The sequence below is a fragment of the Pseudopipra pipra genome, chromosome 1, assembly GCF_036250125.1.
Source record: "Pseudopipra pipra isolate bDixPip1 chromosome 1, bDixPip1.hap1, whole genome shotgun sequence".
Taxonomy (NCBI): Eukaryota; Metazoa; Chordata; class Aves; order Passeriformes; family Pipridae; genus Pseudopipra; species Pseudopipra pipra.
The window spans coordinates 126,281,120-126,297,133 of NC_087549.1; the positions used below are offsets into that span (position 1 = coordinate 126,281,120).

Sequence of the window (16,014 nt, forward strand, 5' to 3'; positions counted from 1 at the left end):
GGTAGAATCTAGACTACCATGTTGCCCTGATCATTCTTTCTGTTGTGAATCTCTGTCTTGTCTTCAGATCAGAACAACTCAAGCCAGTTTTAGTGCTTTGTTGGGCCATTTTTTCTGTTGATGTTAAAATGGCTCAGTGCAGTGTCTAATGACTACCAAGGTTTGCACAGGGGAAGCACCAAGAGTGCACAACATGCAGCTAGAAGGGGGGGTGGGCTGAAACCACTACTTAGGCTCTCTTTGGAACTTCTTGCCATTACAGCACTGTTCAAGAAGGCTAATAAGTAAACATGTTACAGGACTTTCTGCTTGTGATTTAGTTTTCAAAATCAGACAGAGCTTCAGGATGTATCTCCTCGTCTGTCTTCCCAGACAGCAGAGCAATCAGACTGAAAGGATTTTCCCCCTAACACTGTTTTACTACAATAGAAAAACTTAAACTGAAGTAGCTTCTAAAATAGAGAACACTGAGCTTTTTGCTGAGCACTAATAAAAATACAGAGCATGAATACCAATTCCTGCTGCTCACTGTATCCTAATAGGGTTAGCCATTACTTCCAGTATATGTCTCAGCCTGTAATCTCAGCTGCTTTTCTGCAGCAACCTCTGTAAAGCTCCTCTGTCTCCAGGATAACCTCCCTCCTGTGGCTCTGGGCCACTCTTGTCCTCTTTCTGATCAGGTCCCTGCCTCCTCATCTCATGGTACATCTTTCATCTGCTACACCCCTTGAACTATCCCCTCCTGGCTTCCTTGCAGACCAATGGTCCCTTGTGGATCCCATGGAGAGCACCATTCTCCTGTCCTTCCAGAAGATGTCGCATGACCCCATCCACGTGTGGCAGCTAGAAGATGAAGTACCAGGGAACTTTCCTGTCCAACCAATACCAACCCATAAAATGCAGTATGTACAGCACAGGGAAATAAAAGAAAAAGATTCCATCCTGGTAGAGATTGACTTTCCAGAGGAAAAAAAAAGGAAAACTTTGAAACAAAGGTACTGAAGTGCTGATGTGAAGGAAGCATCAACTGTTTGGATGTAGTTCCCTGCTGACATATGATAGCCTGCCAAAGCCATATTTTTGACAAATGCACAGGAGGCAGTGACTCCATCAACTGTTCAGTTGCTCTAATAACTTGCTGCTGCTGAATGAAGAAGTCCTCTTTCCATTTCATTCTCCCATCTCAGTTTTGTAGCTGTGTGGTCTTGCACTTTCTCCTGTAGTTTCATGCCAACTCCTGCACTCTGTGGACACTCTCTTTAGCCACTTAGTTCACTAGAGCAGTGGAGAAATATAAAACTGTTTATTTTCTGGCTTGATTTCTTGCTATGTGAGTTTGTGAAATAAACTCATGGAGCAATCCTGTCAGTCTCAGTGCTAGGGCAAACTAAATGATGGAGAAATTAAAAACAAAGAAGTAGAAAACAGTGCTACCCACACATGTTCTAGGAGAAAATCAGCATCCGGCTCAGCTAAGGAGGGGACCAGAGTCTAAGGTGCAAATGATTCCCAAGATCAATACATTAGGTGACAAAAGAAGGAAGATAAGGAATTTTAGAAATAAAAAAAATTAAAAAATATTTTCTCCATAAGAGAAAGAAGATAGCAGATCTACAGAAGATAGTAGATCTACCACTGTGTTGAAAAAAACCAACAAACCAACAACAAAAAAACCCCAAAAAACCTCTAAACAAAAAAACCCAAGAAAAACAAGTAATGAACAATAACCTTCTATAGGATCAGGAATAGATGCTATAACAAACATAAGAGGATAAAATTGTGAGACTAGTACGTACACTTATCACCAACAGACTCACTAAAGGGTGTATTATTTTTGCTGGATGTCTTGGCAACCCTTGAATAAATTGATTTTGCTAACAAGTTGAACTGAATTAAATAATTTAGAATGATCATATAGGAACATTCTTCTGTCATTACCAGTTCTGTGCAGAAGAAATGGAAAGTTAGCAGTAAGTGGCCAAGTGCATAGCATGATGTTGATTAATACTCAAAACATCCTTGTCTTCAGGTCTTTGGAGTCAGTAGTATGCTATTATTAAGAACTGTGCATTAATACATACTGCTTATAATATCAACAGGGGGCCTCTGGTGGTCTAGTGGTTAGAGTGCCTGACTCTCACCACTGCGACCCGGGTTCGATTCCCGGCCCCCTGGGCAGGTGGAGCTCGTCAGCCTCGGTAGGCAATCCACCTAAGAGAAGGTCACTCTAAACAAACCTACATCCTGGGGACCTCACTGCCACTGTCCAAGCTTTGCTCGGCCCCGGCAGATGAACCTCAGGACTAAAGGGTGGGCTCAGTTCAGCGCACGCTGTGTCTCACCTAAAAAATCCACTGCGCAGGCTGGAACGGTTAATGACCTTTCCCAAAATCTTCGCTCGCGAAGACTGGCCATTATAATATCAACAAATTAAACACGACTATTTTTTTAAATGGTACTGTATGATGTAGAGTTTATCACTGACAAAGACAGCATTGCAAATATTCTGTAATACCAATTTTATAATAATGCTGATGCATTTAGTGCTCCCCTAATGTCATCCACTGCCAAGCCTAGGTGCTGTATAGGCAGAATGGTGATACAAAATTATTCTGACAGCTGCTTGTCACAGTGTACTCATCATACAAAGTATTTCTATATTCAAAGATACTATCACATAAACAGAGCATACTAAACCCAGCTCCACTCTGGATATGATTCAGTTTGCAGTGAATGACTGCCAAGGCAGACTATATGGCCCATCCCAATTTCAACCTGCCCTAATTCCCTTTATGACTTTATTATTTAGTGCTGGGCCTCTGGTGGTCTAGTGGTTAGAGTGCAGGACTCGCACCGCTGCGACCCGGGTTCAATTCCCGGCCCCCTGGGCAGCTGGAGCTCGTCAGCCTTGTATGGCAATCCAGCTACGTCCTGGGGACCTCACTGCCACTGTCCAAGCTTTGCTCGGCCCCGGCAGATGAACCTCAGGATTAAAGGGTGGGCTCAGTTCAGCGCACGCTGTGTCTCACCTAAAAAATCCATTGCGCAGGCTCGAAGGGTTTATGACCTTTCCCAAATCTTCGCTTGCGAAGACTGGCCATTATATATATAGTGCTTAGAGAGACCCAAACAGGAAGACTCTGGGCGTTCTCTGTTCATGGAGTGGGTGGGATGGAGCTCTTTAGAGAAAACAAAATATGATCCACCTACAGATCATGTTAGGCCAGCTTCCCAATTTCCTCTAAGTAGAACAGAGACCTTTGTTACCTTAGTTATTGGAATGATCTACTAGTCAACAGCAGAAGCCCAGCCTCCAGACAGAACATCCCTCTGCATTTTTGATGGCAGTATAGGATGGGAAATATCAGCTTTTCTATTCTTTTGCTGCGGTGAAGAGGAAAAAAAGCAGATTAACTCTTTGTAGGAAATAAAATAATTAAAAAAAGTAACTCTCGCAAAAAAATTCTGCAAGGTCACTGAATGGAGGTAGCATTGTCTGGGAAAGGATTAATGCCTCCAACAAAGGAACATTCCTGGGTGCTTTATTTTCTTTTTCTTCTTTAGCAGCAAAAAGAATGAGCACTGAAAACTGCATGCTAAGTTTCAAGGCATAAGTAGACAAAGCAGCTACACTTGTCAAGCCAGACTACTGGAGCCTATCAAACACTCATAGATGCTCCAGATAAGATTTAAAATTGTTCTTCTCCTCACCAGAGGTGTAGCTATTGCAGTGCTATCAGCTATTTTTCCTTGGATACAAGCTGGAAAACACAACCCATCTTTTTCCCCTGTGAAACGTGATCAAGTCCAAATTCCTTCCTTTGGTTTTGAAAGCAAGAGCTTCAGTGCAGTGATACTGGGGTGACAACTTACAGTGAAATGAGGGTCCAAAATAATAATTTTTAAGAAAGTAGAAAGTCCTAAAAACTTGATGGATTATCTTATTTCCCAGAATGGTGTGATACAATGTACTGGTTCCATGGTACCTGAAATGCATCTCGGCTTGTGTGGCTCCCTTTCCCTGCTAATTGTTCTTACCCCAGAGTGGTCCCCCAATACAGTTCACTGATAACAATTTTTATGGGATTAAGTTTAGGCCATTTTTAACTCTGTGAGCTGATGGTGGAGCAAGATAACACCAGCACCAGAACAATGAAGGGCTCAGGAGAGCCTGCTGAGAGGGTGTGACAGGTTATGGTGAGTTAAAGGAGGTTGAATGTGAGAGTAATGTCATAGAAATACTAAAGCTAATTTAAATGAACAGGAAAATGTTTTCTACCACTGCTTGCAATGAAGATCTAGTCAGAATGCTGTTGATTTGTGTGATTTTGAGTAAATTTTGAATTTTCATTTAGATTGATATTTTAGAAGTTAATAACTAGAGTTCTAGAAGAACCTGAGATTATCATAAATCAGTGAAGTTGAGAATATTAGGATGCAATTTTAAAGCATTTAAATTTTATTTTTTTCCCCTCATATCATAATACTAGTATAAACTATATATATTGAGAGAGTGCCCAACTTTATTTCATCATCAATGCCACTTTACAATACTTGTGCCTTACTCAGTTTAAAGTAAAATATTTTATTGGTATGTCCAATGACTTTCTGATATCCCTGCTTTACTTCAGCTGAAATTATCTGGCATAGTTCCTTTCCAAAATTAAGGGTTGATTCAAAGTAAAATGTTTTTCTTAATTTAATTACTGCCAGAATTTAAATTGTGGTAAAATCCTTAACAGTAGGATCTACAGTCCGTTTCTTTGGCTGACTGTAAGCAGAACTGAACATTTGAGATGAAGGAATTGTTGGGACATTTCATTTTTATTTCTTATTAATCTATCACAAAGCTTATTATTTGTACTAACACTAAACATCGTGTGATAAACAAACATTTGACATGCTCCTTAGCTTCAGATTGAAAGTGTTGAATGTAAAAACCTGTCATAGAATCATAGAATCATAGAATCGATTGGGTTGGAAAAGACCTCCGAGATCATCGAGTCCAACCCTTGGTCCAAATCCAGTCCATTTACTAGATCATGGCACTCAGTGCCACGTCCAATCTGCGTTTAAAAATCTCCAGGGATGGTGAATCCACCACCTCTCTGGGCAGCCCATTCCAATGCCTGATCACTCTCTCTGTAAAGAATTTTCTCCTGATATCCAACTTAAATTTCCCCTGGCGGAGCTTAAGCCCGTGCCCCCTTGTCCTGTTGCTGAGTGCCTGAGAGAAGAGACCAACCCATTTCTAAAAGTAATTTTCTATAAGGATCTAGCATGCATTTGTTTTCACTGTTTCTTTGTATTGCCCTAATTTTCTTTGTAAATGAGAGCAGGATTGATGGCTTCTAGAGCCTACCTTCAGTGTAGTCATGTTAATTAAACTGCATAAAATTGAACTGTGATAAGGCCTATTACAAAATAAAATGTTTTAGCGTGAAGAATGCTGGACTGGTCCATACAGCTGAACAAAGGAGCCAACAAAGCACACCACGGCCTTTTTCTCAAAATGCTTAACATTTTATTTTTATGCAGAAGTCAAAACCTTAGCAGTATTATATATTTTTTGTGTGGAAATCTGTGTAAAATTGAGAAAGGATAGCTTGAGGTCTGCTGTTTTTTGAGGTTCTGACATTTTTGAGGGTACAAAGGGAGCTGGGGTGTGCAGTGGGCAGGGAAGGTGTGTGCGGGGCTTTCTCAGCTTCCAGAAGCGGGCCAGGTAGTGATGACACATACAAAAAAGAACGCCAATGCCAAGCAAACCTCCAAAACAGCACGATGCAGAGAAATAAGAAACGGGAGGCTTTCCCCACAGAAGCCCTTAAGCCCGCAGCTCCACGGGGTGAGGAGGCGAGGCAGCGGGGCCGAGCGCTGCGGTGCTGTGGGTGGGCGGTCGGTCGGTCCGTCCGTCTGTCGGTCGGTCCGCGCTGTGCGCACCCGCGGAGCGGAGCGGGGCAGCGCGGCCGGGCCATGGCCGCGGGCAGCGAGGCGGGCGGCCCGCGGGACCCCACGCCGGGCCAGCAGCTCCGCGCCCTCTTCTACACGCTGCCGCCCGGAGAGAGCTCCTTCCGCTCGCTGGAGGAGGTGCCCGACTACGTGGAGAAGGTAAGAGTCCCCTCCTCTCCCACCCCCGGCAGCACTCCTAGCCCTCCTCCCCTCCGCCCACCTCCGCCTCTGTAAAAAACCACAGCCGGCCCAAAGGAACGATGTCCGCGAAAGGGCACCTAAGTGAAAATTAAATACCTCGTGTTTCTCTGGCGGCTTTCACTCCTGGGCTTTCTGCCTATAAGCTGCCAGAGTAACCGTGCCCCTTATCTTCATGTATTTCAAATGAAGGCTCAGATGCTTTCTCCTGATACCAGGAGCTAAAGTTTTCAGAGAAGCACCCCAAATATCGGAGGGTTGATGTTAATGTTATATCCATCAGCACCGACAAGCTGAACAGTGACAGCAAAGTGAAATGAGTAAACCAGAAAACATGATACTATGTTTGGCTGTTACCGTTCTTATAGCAAGCAAAAAGTCAGGTCTCTTTGAGTGCTTAAGGCAAGTAGTACAACCTCAGTCAAAGAAAGAAAAATAAAAAGTTTCTATTCAAAATAAAAAATAAAGATTGTTTAAGAGAATTTAGAACAAATATTTGTGCTGGAACAGTGCTGTGTCCTAAAGCTCCAATGCAAGAGTACAGAGGTCAGGGGTGAGAACTCCCTTGTCAGCAGGCAGCAGCATATCTCTCCCTGTGCTCCTGCCCTGCCAGTTTATCCACTTCCAAGAAGGTACCTTTGCTCTGTTCTGTCGTGTCTATTGTACGTATCTTGACAGTCGGCTCCTGCTGAACCCAGATCGATGTCAGCTGTTCGCAGAAACCGCAGATAAACACTATTTTGCACTTGACAAAGAAAATTTAGCCCAGCTTCACTGAAGATCTGAACTTTTTACATGGGTCTTCGTAGTTCTGTCTAGCTTCTCTGCCAGGTGTACCTTGGACTGCTGTGCAGCAGCTGCTGTCAGGCTGCAATGGGGGTGTCATGGGTTTTGCGGGGTTGGGCAGTGTAACACCATCAGCAGCTTTCTCGGAATTGTAGTATGCAGCAGCCCCTCACTGATGGATGTTATCAGCAAAGGTTGCCCTTTTGGATAGTGTAAGCAGACAGCTGCTGCAAGCTCAGCATGTGCGTGCAGTGTCTGGTCGATGGACTGCTGTCCTCAGAGGTGTTTTGCAACTAATCTATAGCGTCATGGTCAAGGAAGACTCTAGAGCTTGATGGTTTTGCTTTGTCAGCTGATATCTCCCTCAAGCTCTTATCTACTATCTCAGTCCCTTTTACTGCTCCCACATTTCCAAAAGAGTATCATTCACTTTCTTGTCAGCAGCATTCCTTAACATCCCTGGGCTTTCCTCTCCTGGGTGAAATATTAAGCTCAGACCTTGGCCAAACATGGAATTTCTTATACTGGGCACATACCTGTAAGTTTGTGTAAGGATTCTTAATACCCATTTGAATTATAAAAGTGCCTGCAGACTTATGCTGTTGTAGAGCACTGTTGTGATACATTTTAAAGGAGTATCTCACAAAAAACTGCACTAAAAATGGGTTTCCCATTACAGTTATACTTTCATATAATTCCTATCTTGAGTTAGCTGTACTAGATTTCCCTCCTGGCCAGTGTGTTTGTTACTAGAACAGATATTTTGAAGCTTGGTCATGTGGTTGTATGAAGTATTTTAGGGATATAGCTGTTTTAACTCTATGGCTTTGGTTTGAGCTTAGACAGTGCTCATCCTTCCTCTTCTGGCCATGTTTGTGGGCAGAAGGTAACTATCTACAGTCCTTCTCTAGCTGCTTTTCTTGGACTGTTTAAGGAACAATTGAAAGAGGAGCATATCCATTGGAATAATCAGGAATAGATTTAATAGTGAACCGATGAGCCTTTCAAGGAGGGCTTGGAGTGGTAACCCCTTGAGTTGGTAAAGATGGAGGTTGGTACAAGTGGATGTTTGAGATCAACCCTACACAGAAGAAAAAAACAATTCTAATGTAGACCTGATATTAAATGAAGGCCTCAGCTCAATTAATTCACACTTTTTAAAAATAACAATCATGATGATGCATGTGTGAAACAAACTACTGATTACTTTTGCATCTCCTAAGTAGTGTATGGATTTTTCTTTTTTTTTTTTTTTATTTTCCTGAGACACTGTATAAAAGATGGATTTGCATCTTGGATCTGTGATCTGTCATGTATATTAGAGAGATGAGAGTATTTCTAGTACAGTAGATCACATGGCTACAGCTGTGGGGTTTTGCACCTTCCAAAAATAGACAGGTGGCAGAACCTGCTAGTTCACTCAAATATTCATGGGTTTAGTGATCTGCAAAACTGAGCACTTGGGAAGTTTAGGAAATATATGCACTTTGTCGGAGTGGCTGCTTAGAGCTAGAGTTTAGTCTGTGCTGTTATAACTAGGCAGGGAATGACAGCAGTGGGTGAAGCAGCTCTGACCTTTGGGAACACAATGGTTTGGTTAGCTTAACTTATGCAGTGTACTTTCTGTCTGTGGTTATATTACTTCCATTTTCGGAGGCAGGACAGCTCCTGGTCCCTGCATTGTGCTCTGTATGTTGGCAGAGTTGAATGTGAAGGCCCCAAGTCCTGTTTCAAACATGAGCGGATCAGCTGCTACCAGCGACAAGTAGAAAAGCTCAGCAGCAGCACCCAGGGAAAAGTCACCCTTTCAACTAATCTTCAAAATTCTGGGAAAAGGGGTCTGAATCTTGGATTATCATCATAGAATTTATTTTTATGTGAGTTTTTGTCACATAAATGTGACAAAATGTGAATGTAGAATACAAACCCCTTGATTTTTCCTTATTTCTGAGAAGAGAGAGTATATTGGTTTTCCTTCTGCAGGGCAGAACATTCTGACTTACAAATCTATATTGATGCTTGCCCTTTCCTTTTAAGAGCACCCTATTTTGTATGGGTATAAGATTAGACTCTGCTCTGTTGATTGTTTTTGGTTGCTTTTATTTTTTTTTTAATTTTCTCATAATCTACAGATAGGTATAAGGAATACTGCTTTTTTGCCAAATATAGTTTTTATGAACCATACATTCATAATTTTCATAATTTCAACCCCAAAATGAAATTAATTTCAATTTAATAATATTTTTTTTCTTTTCTATTTACTCTCTTGAGAGCCTAAAGACTAAGTTCACATTTAAACTCAATTCACATTTTAGGGTTTGCTTCTAAATAATGAGGCACAGAACCTTCATATTTAGTTTTACTTGAAAGTTGAGAATCTTATGCTATAAGAATCTGGGACTTTAAGAAAATAGAAACTGTTTCAAGAAAAGCAATACAACTATGAATGTATGCTGTGTTTCAACTTAGAATATTATTTTTTTTTGCAACAGTATAAAGCAGAAACTGATTTAAAATGGTCATTTGCATTCTGAACCCCTCTTACTAAGTGCTCAGAGTAAGGCTTTCAAGTTATGGATCAGTCATTCAAGTAAGCCACAACCTAATGCAAATCTCCGTTGAGTATTTCTGGTGATGGGAGAAGAAAAAAAAAACCCAATAACTGGAAACAAAGAGAGAGTAAAACATAGACCAGAAGATACCAAAAGTATCTGGCTTCTCTGACCTGGGATGCCAACAGTGGCTATTTCTTAACTTTGTGCCATTTTGTTTGTAGGACAACTGTTGAAAACTGTTGCAAAGCTACCCATCTCAACAGGTTCTTAAATGTCTTCACTACCATTTTAATTTGAAGGAAAAAAAAAGTAGTGATTGGGCTGGTGAGAGTATTTTCTCTCTTACTATCTCCTTTTTTCCTGAATTACTTGCAGTATCCTTCTGTTGTATTATCTCTTATCCTTACCCAGTAGGCTCTCTGGGACAGGGAATGCCTTTTCATTCTGTTTGTGCTGCATCTAACAGGGTATGATCCTGCTTCATGACAATAGATGTTATGGTCACATAAATAATACATACTAGCCTTGACGTAGTTCATCCCTTTGATCTGCTTTGGGCAAGGCTTAATGCAGTGTATGGTAGACAGGTAGTCATTTCTTAGATAGTAAGGGGTATGCCATAAGTCTTTCCTTTTGCAAACTCCTTGATGGGCAGGAGGTTAAGGCTGTCTGAATGTTTCTTTATCCTCCTTGCTATGACACTACCTATTTGTGAGTCAAAAAGTGCTGTCAAATGCTTGGCTGTTTCACAGCTTCACAGTGGGAAGAAAATATTTAATGAAGTCAACGAGAAAGGAGTTATAATACTGTGTATTAGTATAAAATCAAGTGTTTTAACTGTTTCAGAGATTGCTGGGGAAAGTGAATCATCGCATAGAATACAGACATTGTACATTTCCCATTAACTGTTTTCATTTTGTGAAAAAAGCATCCCACTTTTTCTATCCTGAGCCCATTCCATTTGCTGTGCAGCTTCTGCTGTTTCATACCTTCAAACTGTTTGTAGACTGTGTTAGACCTGGCTCCTAATACTGTGGTCAAGTGTTTCTTAGTTTTTCTTATTAAATATTTTTTTCTCTGATGGAATGTACAGCTGTGGTGATCAGTCTTTTTTGATAAATTAGGAATCTGTTCTTTGATGATATCAATTAAGAAAAGTACATTAAAAATCTTTTCTACTCAGAAATGAAGTAGCTAGATAGAGCAAAACACAGAAGTATTTATATTTTCCTAGAAAGCGTAATTGATTTCAAATGGAAGGTAATGGAGTTTCTTTTTATTTCTTTCCTTATTACTGATTTCAAATATTGAAAGATTTACCACATTGGTTTTCTTGGGTGTTGTTTAGGCTTTATGCATAGGTCTTCCTTTGCTTTCTGAGTTTTTTATATCATCAGTTAGTACATACCACAAACAGGCTTTTATACGCCTAAAATGCTGTAACAGAGCAAGCTAGGCACCTAAATTAAAAAGTGTCATGTTGATATTAATCTCTGTTCATCTGTTATTGTAACCTAACCCTGTGCTGCTGAAGTTTATGAACTTTCACATTTCCTAGACGCCATAAATCTCTTGCTGCTTGCATGGTTTGAATCATCCAATTCTTCTTTGACTGAGCAATCTGGTCTATATCCATCTTAGTCTCTTTAGTGTCCCAGCCTGGTAGGAATTCCCAGATCATATCTCACTTGGCAACAAAAAATGAGCACCCTCCAAAATGCAATGTCATTTGCACAGGCAATATGCTTCTTCCATTAAAATGTTGTATAGGCAGTAGCAGCCTCTCTCCTACAGCAGTGCAGTTTGGAGGGTTTCAGTCAGTGAAGCTGTATGTGTTTGCAGGTCATTCGAAGAGGGCAAAAGCAGCAGAAGAGTAATAGGTCAAGTTTGGCAATGTGGTGCCTTCCACAGAGGTGCAGAACATCTCACTGGTCTTGCATTTCTCTTGCCCTACAAAACATGGTGGGAATTTTTTGCCTTAATATAGTGAAAAAGCAATTGTCTGAGTGTTTCAAAGGTCACCTAAGAACTTTCTACAGAGTGAGGGAGGCAGTTGAAGGCAGACATGGAGATCTGATAACTCCTTTCTGTTTCTTTGCCTTCTAGATTTTCATGGCAGTGGCTAATATGCTGCCACTGCCTTGTCATTCCTTCCACACAGGAAGTAGAAGGACTGTTAGGACTCCATTGTTAGTAAAAAGAGTATATTCTCTACCAATTACTGTTACTCAAGGCTTTTTTGTTTTTGTTACCCGTGATGATGAAAATTTGAGAACAGGTCTAAGAGTCTTTCTCTGCTGGTAAAAAACGATGTCACTAAAATGTTACCAGTGCTACTACAAGTCATAGCCACACTTTTCACTACTGGCACTACTTGTCAGTTGGTTGGGGGTGCAAGATGGACAGTGAGAATTGAATCCTCAACTAAAACAGTTTTGAATGAGAAATGTTTAAGTCTTGCTCATCATTATGCTTTGTTCAGAAAGCCAGAAAATTATTTTATAGTCAGTACAATCCAAAAAAAAAAGGGAACATTATATTGTTGCTACTTGGTCTGGAAAGAAGACATGTTGTATTGCACAAATTGGAATGGGCTGCATAGTAACTGGGTTCTCTGATGAAAACACATATGGAAGAGCTGCTGCTGTTTGAAGGAAAAAGCATGGCGACAGAAATGCTGAGTAGAAATAAACTCACTTTACTATGCCTTTCAGATAATAATGTTGGATGCCAAGTTCAGAGACTGAACACATTCAGAAAACTTTGTACATATCAAATAAAAACCAGATTCTGTTCTACCTTGTGGTTAGAGAAACCCACAAACGTTGCTGCCCTTGTTGATTCACTTGAATATGAGAAATATGAGTTTGGAAAGACTTTTGTGTTTTGTTATGATACCTTTTAACAGTTCATGTGCAGAATATACAAAAAAACCCTATGTGGTTGGAGGTTACTGCAATGAATTTATGCTGGTGTTATGGATTAAATGGTAGCTTGGTTGTTCTGATTTATAAGAGCTTTATCACAGTAGTAGCTAGTAAGGTGCCAGCCAATCTGAGAAGCATCTGGCTGCATAAACTGCTGCTGGAAAGGTGTAACTAATTTTATTTGTGTTGTGACTTCTTTTGTTTCAAACTTTTTTTTTCAGAGTATTCCATTCTTCATTACTTTTATTGGGCTGGAATTTGCTGTCAGCTGGATTCAGAAGCGTAAACTGTCGGGTCGGATTAATGATGGCATAAGTTCTCTTTCCTTAGGTATCCTGTCTCGACTGCCAGAGTAAGTATATGTATACAATTTTGAGATTGCTTTTTAATGACTAAGAAGGAAGAAAAGAGAATTATATATTGAAGTTGTTATTGATAACCCAAAATGATTAAACAAGGCATCTGGATCTTTCTTTATGCAACTTAATTTTAACAAAGTGTGTAAAGCCTTTCTAATCTGTAAGGCTAAATATGATACTTGCAGAATATTGTTCAGCTCCGATTCTGTTCATCTGGCTGTCACCTTTTGCCAGTTTTGGGATTTCAGCTGACTTGACCATATCTTATGTTAGACTATATGTTAAAATCTGAGTTTTCTTTCATTGAAATACAGAAAGAAGATAATAAAACAAAAACTGACAAACCAGGTCTATTATTTTCATTAGCCTTTACAAACAAAATTCTGTGCATATAACCAGATTGATAGAATTGTGAATATGCATGTGATCCAAAGTTCTTTGAATGCCGTCATAATCATGTGTTTGAATTCAATGGAATTGAAGAATTGTTGGAAACATGACCATCCAATCTACTCTCCGATATAAATGCTGTAAGATTTACCTGAATTAGTTCACAATAAACAGATTTGTATTTAAACAAACAGCCACTGTGGGTTAACTGTGGATTCCAGTAAGAGGGAATATAGCAAATTCTTTATATAAATACCTCCAAGTGTTTTTCAGAAGTTCTAATTACTTGTAAGGAATATCATGTTTGAGATCTGCCTTTGCATGATATGAGCTTCCAGATGATAGATTTTATTACATCTTTTCGGATGAGATTACATTTCTATTCCCCATGTATGAATTCGCAGATGACCATCAAATTGTATACAATCTCTTCATTATATGAAGAAAAGTTTTTATTATTTGAGCTTGACTCTATGGTGTATTTGCAAGTCTTTTAATTATTCCTGCAGTTCTTTTTCTGAATTCTCTGTGGTTTTTCAGCCTTCTTAGTGTTGATGTCTCAAGTGCACTCCATATTTCAGAAATTACTACATCAGTGCCAAATAATGAAGTCATTTGTTCTCTATTTCTGCTGGTTGTTCTTCCCTTTATATATCCCAGATCCTTTAGCCATTCTTCATCCCTGAATACTTTTTTGGATTCTGAGGCTTACATTCCTCATTCATAGGCACTATGTTCTTATATTTGGCCATATAGAAATACATGGATTATACATTTGGTCCTCCTGAAATAGCCTGAATCCATGAAATGTTGTCTTTGTTACTTAGAGATCCCTGGTTTTTGTCATTGCAAATTTTACTAGAAATCTTTTCCTTTAATCCAGATTCTTGATAAAAATACATTAAAAGAGCACAGCAACAATAAAAAAATTAAAATTAGCCCTTCTGGCTAGTAGCACTCATTTTCTGAAATGTGTAAACACCCACATTATAATCTATTGAATGTTAGACATTTAGTTAATTTTTTTAAGCTTTCTAATCAATAAAAATTTTGACAAGGTCCATTCGGTACAAAGACAATTTGTGATGGTTATGTTAGTTATCAGTAGTAAATATCATGGATGAAACCTTTTAAGGACACTCTCCGAAACTCATCAAATACTGGAAAATAAGAGGCATGAGCTTTCAATATGAAAAATATTCAAACATAAATTAATGTCTAAGTTACTTGAGAATTTTGTGAAGCTATTTTTGCAGCTAGTGTTCAACCTGTATTCAAACCATTTTGTTCCTCTTAATCGCTTGTGATCATGATCTGAAAGGAGCAACATTAAACTTTTCAGTATGTTTTAAGCTGTGATAAGTATTTATCAATACATTAGATTTGTGTGGACCAACACACAACTCTGACACAGATTCTTCTAGTGTGCAGGAAGCTGATATTGAAATAGTTCAAATGTTGCTTCTTCAACTTAATCCAAATTTTCTACACTTGATGCGTTTACCATGCTAAATACTTACCTTTTTTTTTTCTGAAATATTCATAACTAAATTAATTAAAGGGACTGAGATACCTGTAAAGAAAGTTTGAATGGTTTTGCAAGGCCTTTCGGCTTTAAGAATACTACAACACTTCAGATACACTCTTTCCTAGAAGAAATGCTTGCTAAGAAAACTAGCATTGTGTGTGTGGAACGCAGCTTTGCAAGGTGCTGAGTACTTTTATTATTTTGGCACTCAGTACTTTGCAGAATTTGGCTTGCAGGCTATGCAGTTTTCTTTTGCAAGGTTGTTTCAACTGAGTGTACAGAATGATCTTTAAGGACTCAAAGTTTGCAGGATCAGGCAAATCTGCAAGATCAGTACACTTATTTATTGCTACACCAGCAGAAGTCTCTTCCAGGTTGCTTGCGCAGTTCTCATGTCTGGAAATACAAGACCCTCCTCAGTTCATTCCAAAAAAGAGACCCGTAAAACTTTTAGCTTTTTGGCTGAATGTGAAAGAAGCTGGCAAAATACAGACTTCCTAAATTATTTAATCTCATGTTAATATCGCAATTCTAATGGTGACTGCTTAGTGTAACACCTCTTTTGTAAGTAAGAGGAGTTGTGAATAACTGACTGGCTAAAAAGGCTTGAACTGAAAAAAACAGAACAGTTTAGCATTCTGTCTCCTGCTTCCATGGTGTGAAAGAACTGGGTCAGAAAAAAAGGGGAAAAAATAGCACAGGCAAAATCTGTTGCTAAGACTTTCACTTCAGTCTTTCCCTTTCAGGCAGAAAAAAGGTAGGGAAAGCTGACAGTAACTGCTAAAACAATATTTCAGCAGAACCCACAGCATCAGGGGAAATAGTAGTGCAAATCATTAACAGCTGAAGGTTAGATTAACACACCATTGATTGTATCCTCTCCTAGGGACTAATTTTCATTTTCTCAACTAGCAGCAATGGTTTGCCACTTCCTTAAAAAAATCTGTGGTTGAGTCTAAAATGGTGGGCTTCAGTCTATTAGTTAAAATGAAGCTTCAAATGTGTCATTGCAAAGAGGTCTTTACATTTAATGAAAAAATTAGGAGTCACAAACCAGATTCAGCCTCTAAGTATTTTTTTCCATTTCATAGTCTGTATAACAGAAGTGTTGTGTATCTTGAGGGAAAACAGTATTTATTTAGTGTTTCATACCTTGTTGTTGAGAAAGTGCAAATCATAAATTGTTGATATTTGTATGCCAAATATTAAAAATGTAGGTGCAAGAGGAAAAGTCTAATCATCCAAGGCAATGTGTTTTGTTTTCAGGTTTATTAGACTCAACAGCATGTAGTAAGTTGAATTGCTTTGTATGTACACATCAT

General features: G+C 39.4%; 1 protein-coding gene across 3 annotated transcripts in view; it reads left to right on the forward strand.

Moving 5' to 3' along the window:
* The first annotated feature begins 5,766 nt into the window (after window positions 1-5,766).
* The window catches only part of AGMO (alkylglycerol monooxygenase), a 190,533-nt gene continuing 180,285 nt past the window's right edge, over window positions 5,767-16,014 (forward strand). For all 3 annotated transcript variants that reach the window (XM_064676100.1, XM_064676116.1, XM_064676108.1), the window contains exons 1-2: window positions 5,767-6,108; window positions 12,637-12,767. In XM_064676100.1, the coding sequence (XP_064532170.1) occupies window positions 5,782-6,108; window positions 12,637-12,767 (458 nt within the window). In that variant the 5' untranslated portion in view covers window positions 5,767-5,781. The remainder of the gene's footprint in view (window positions 6,109-12,636; window positions 12,768-16,014) is intronic.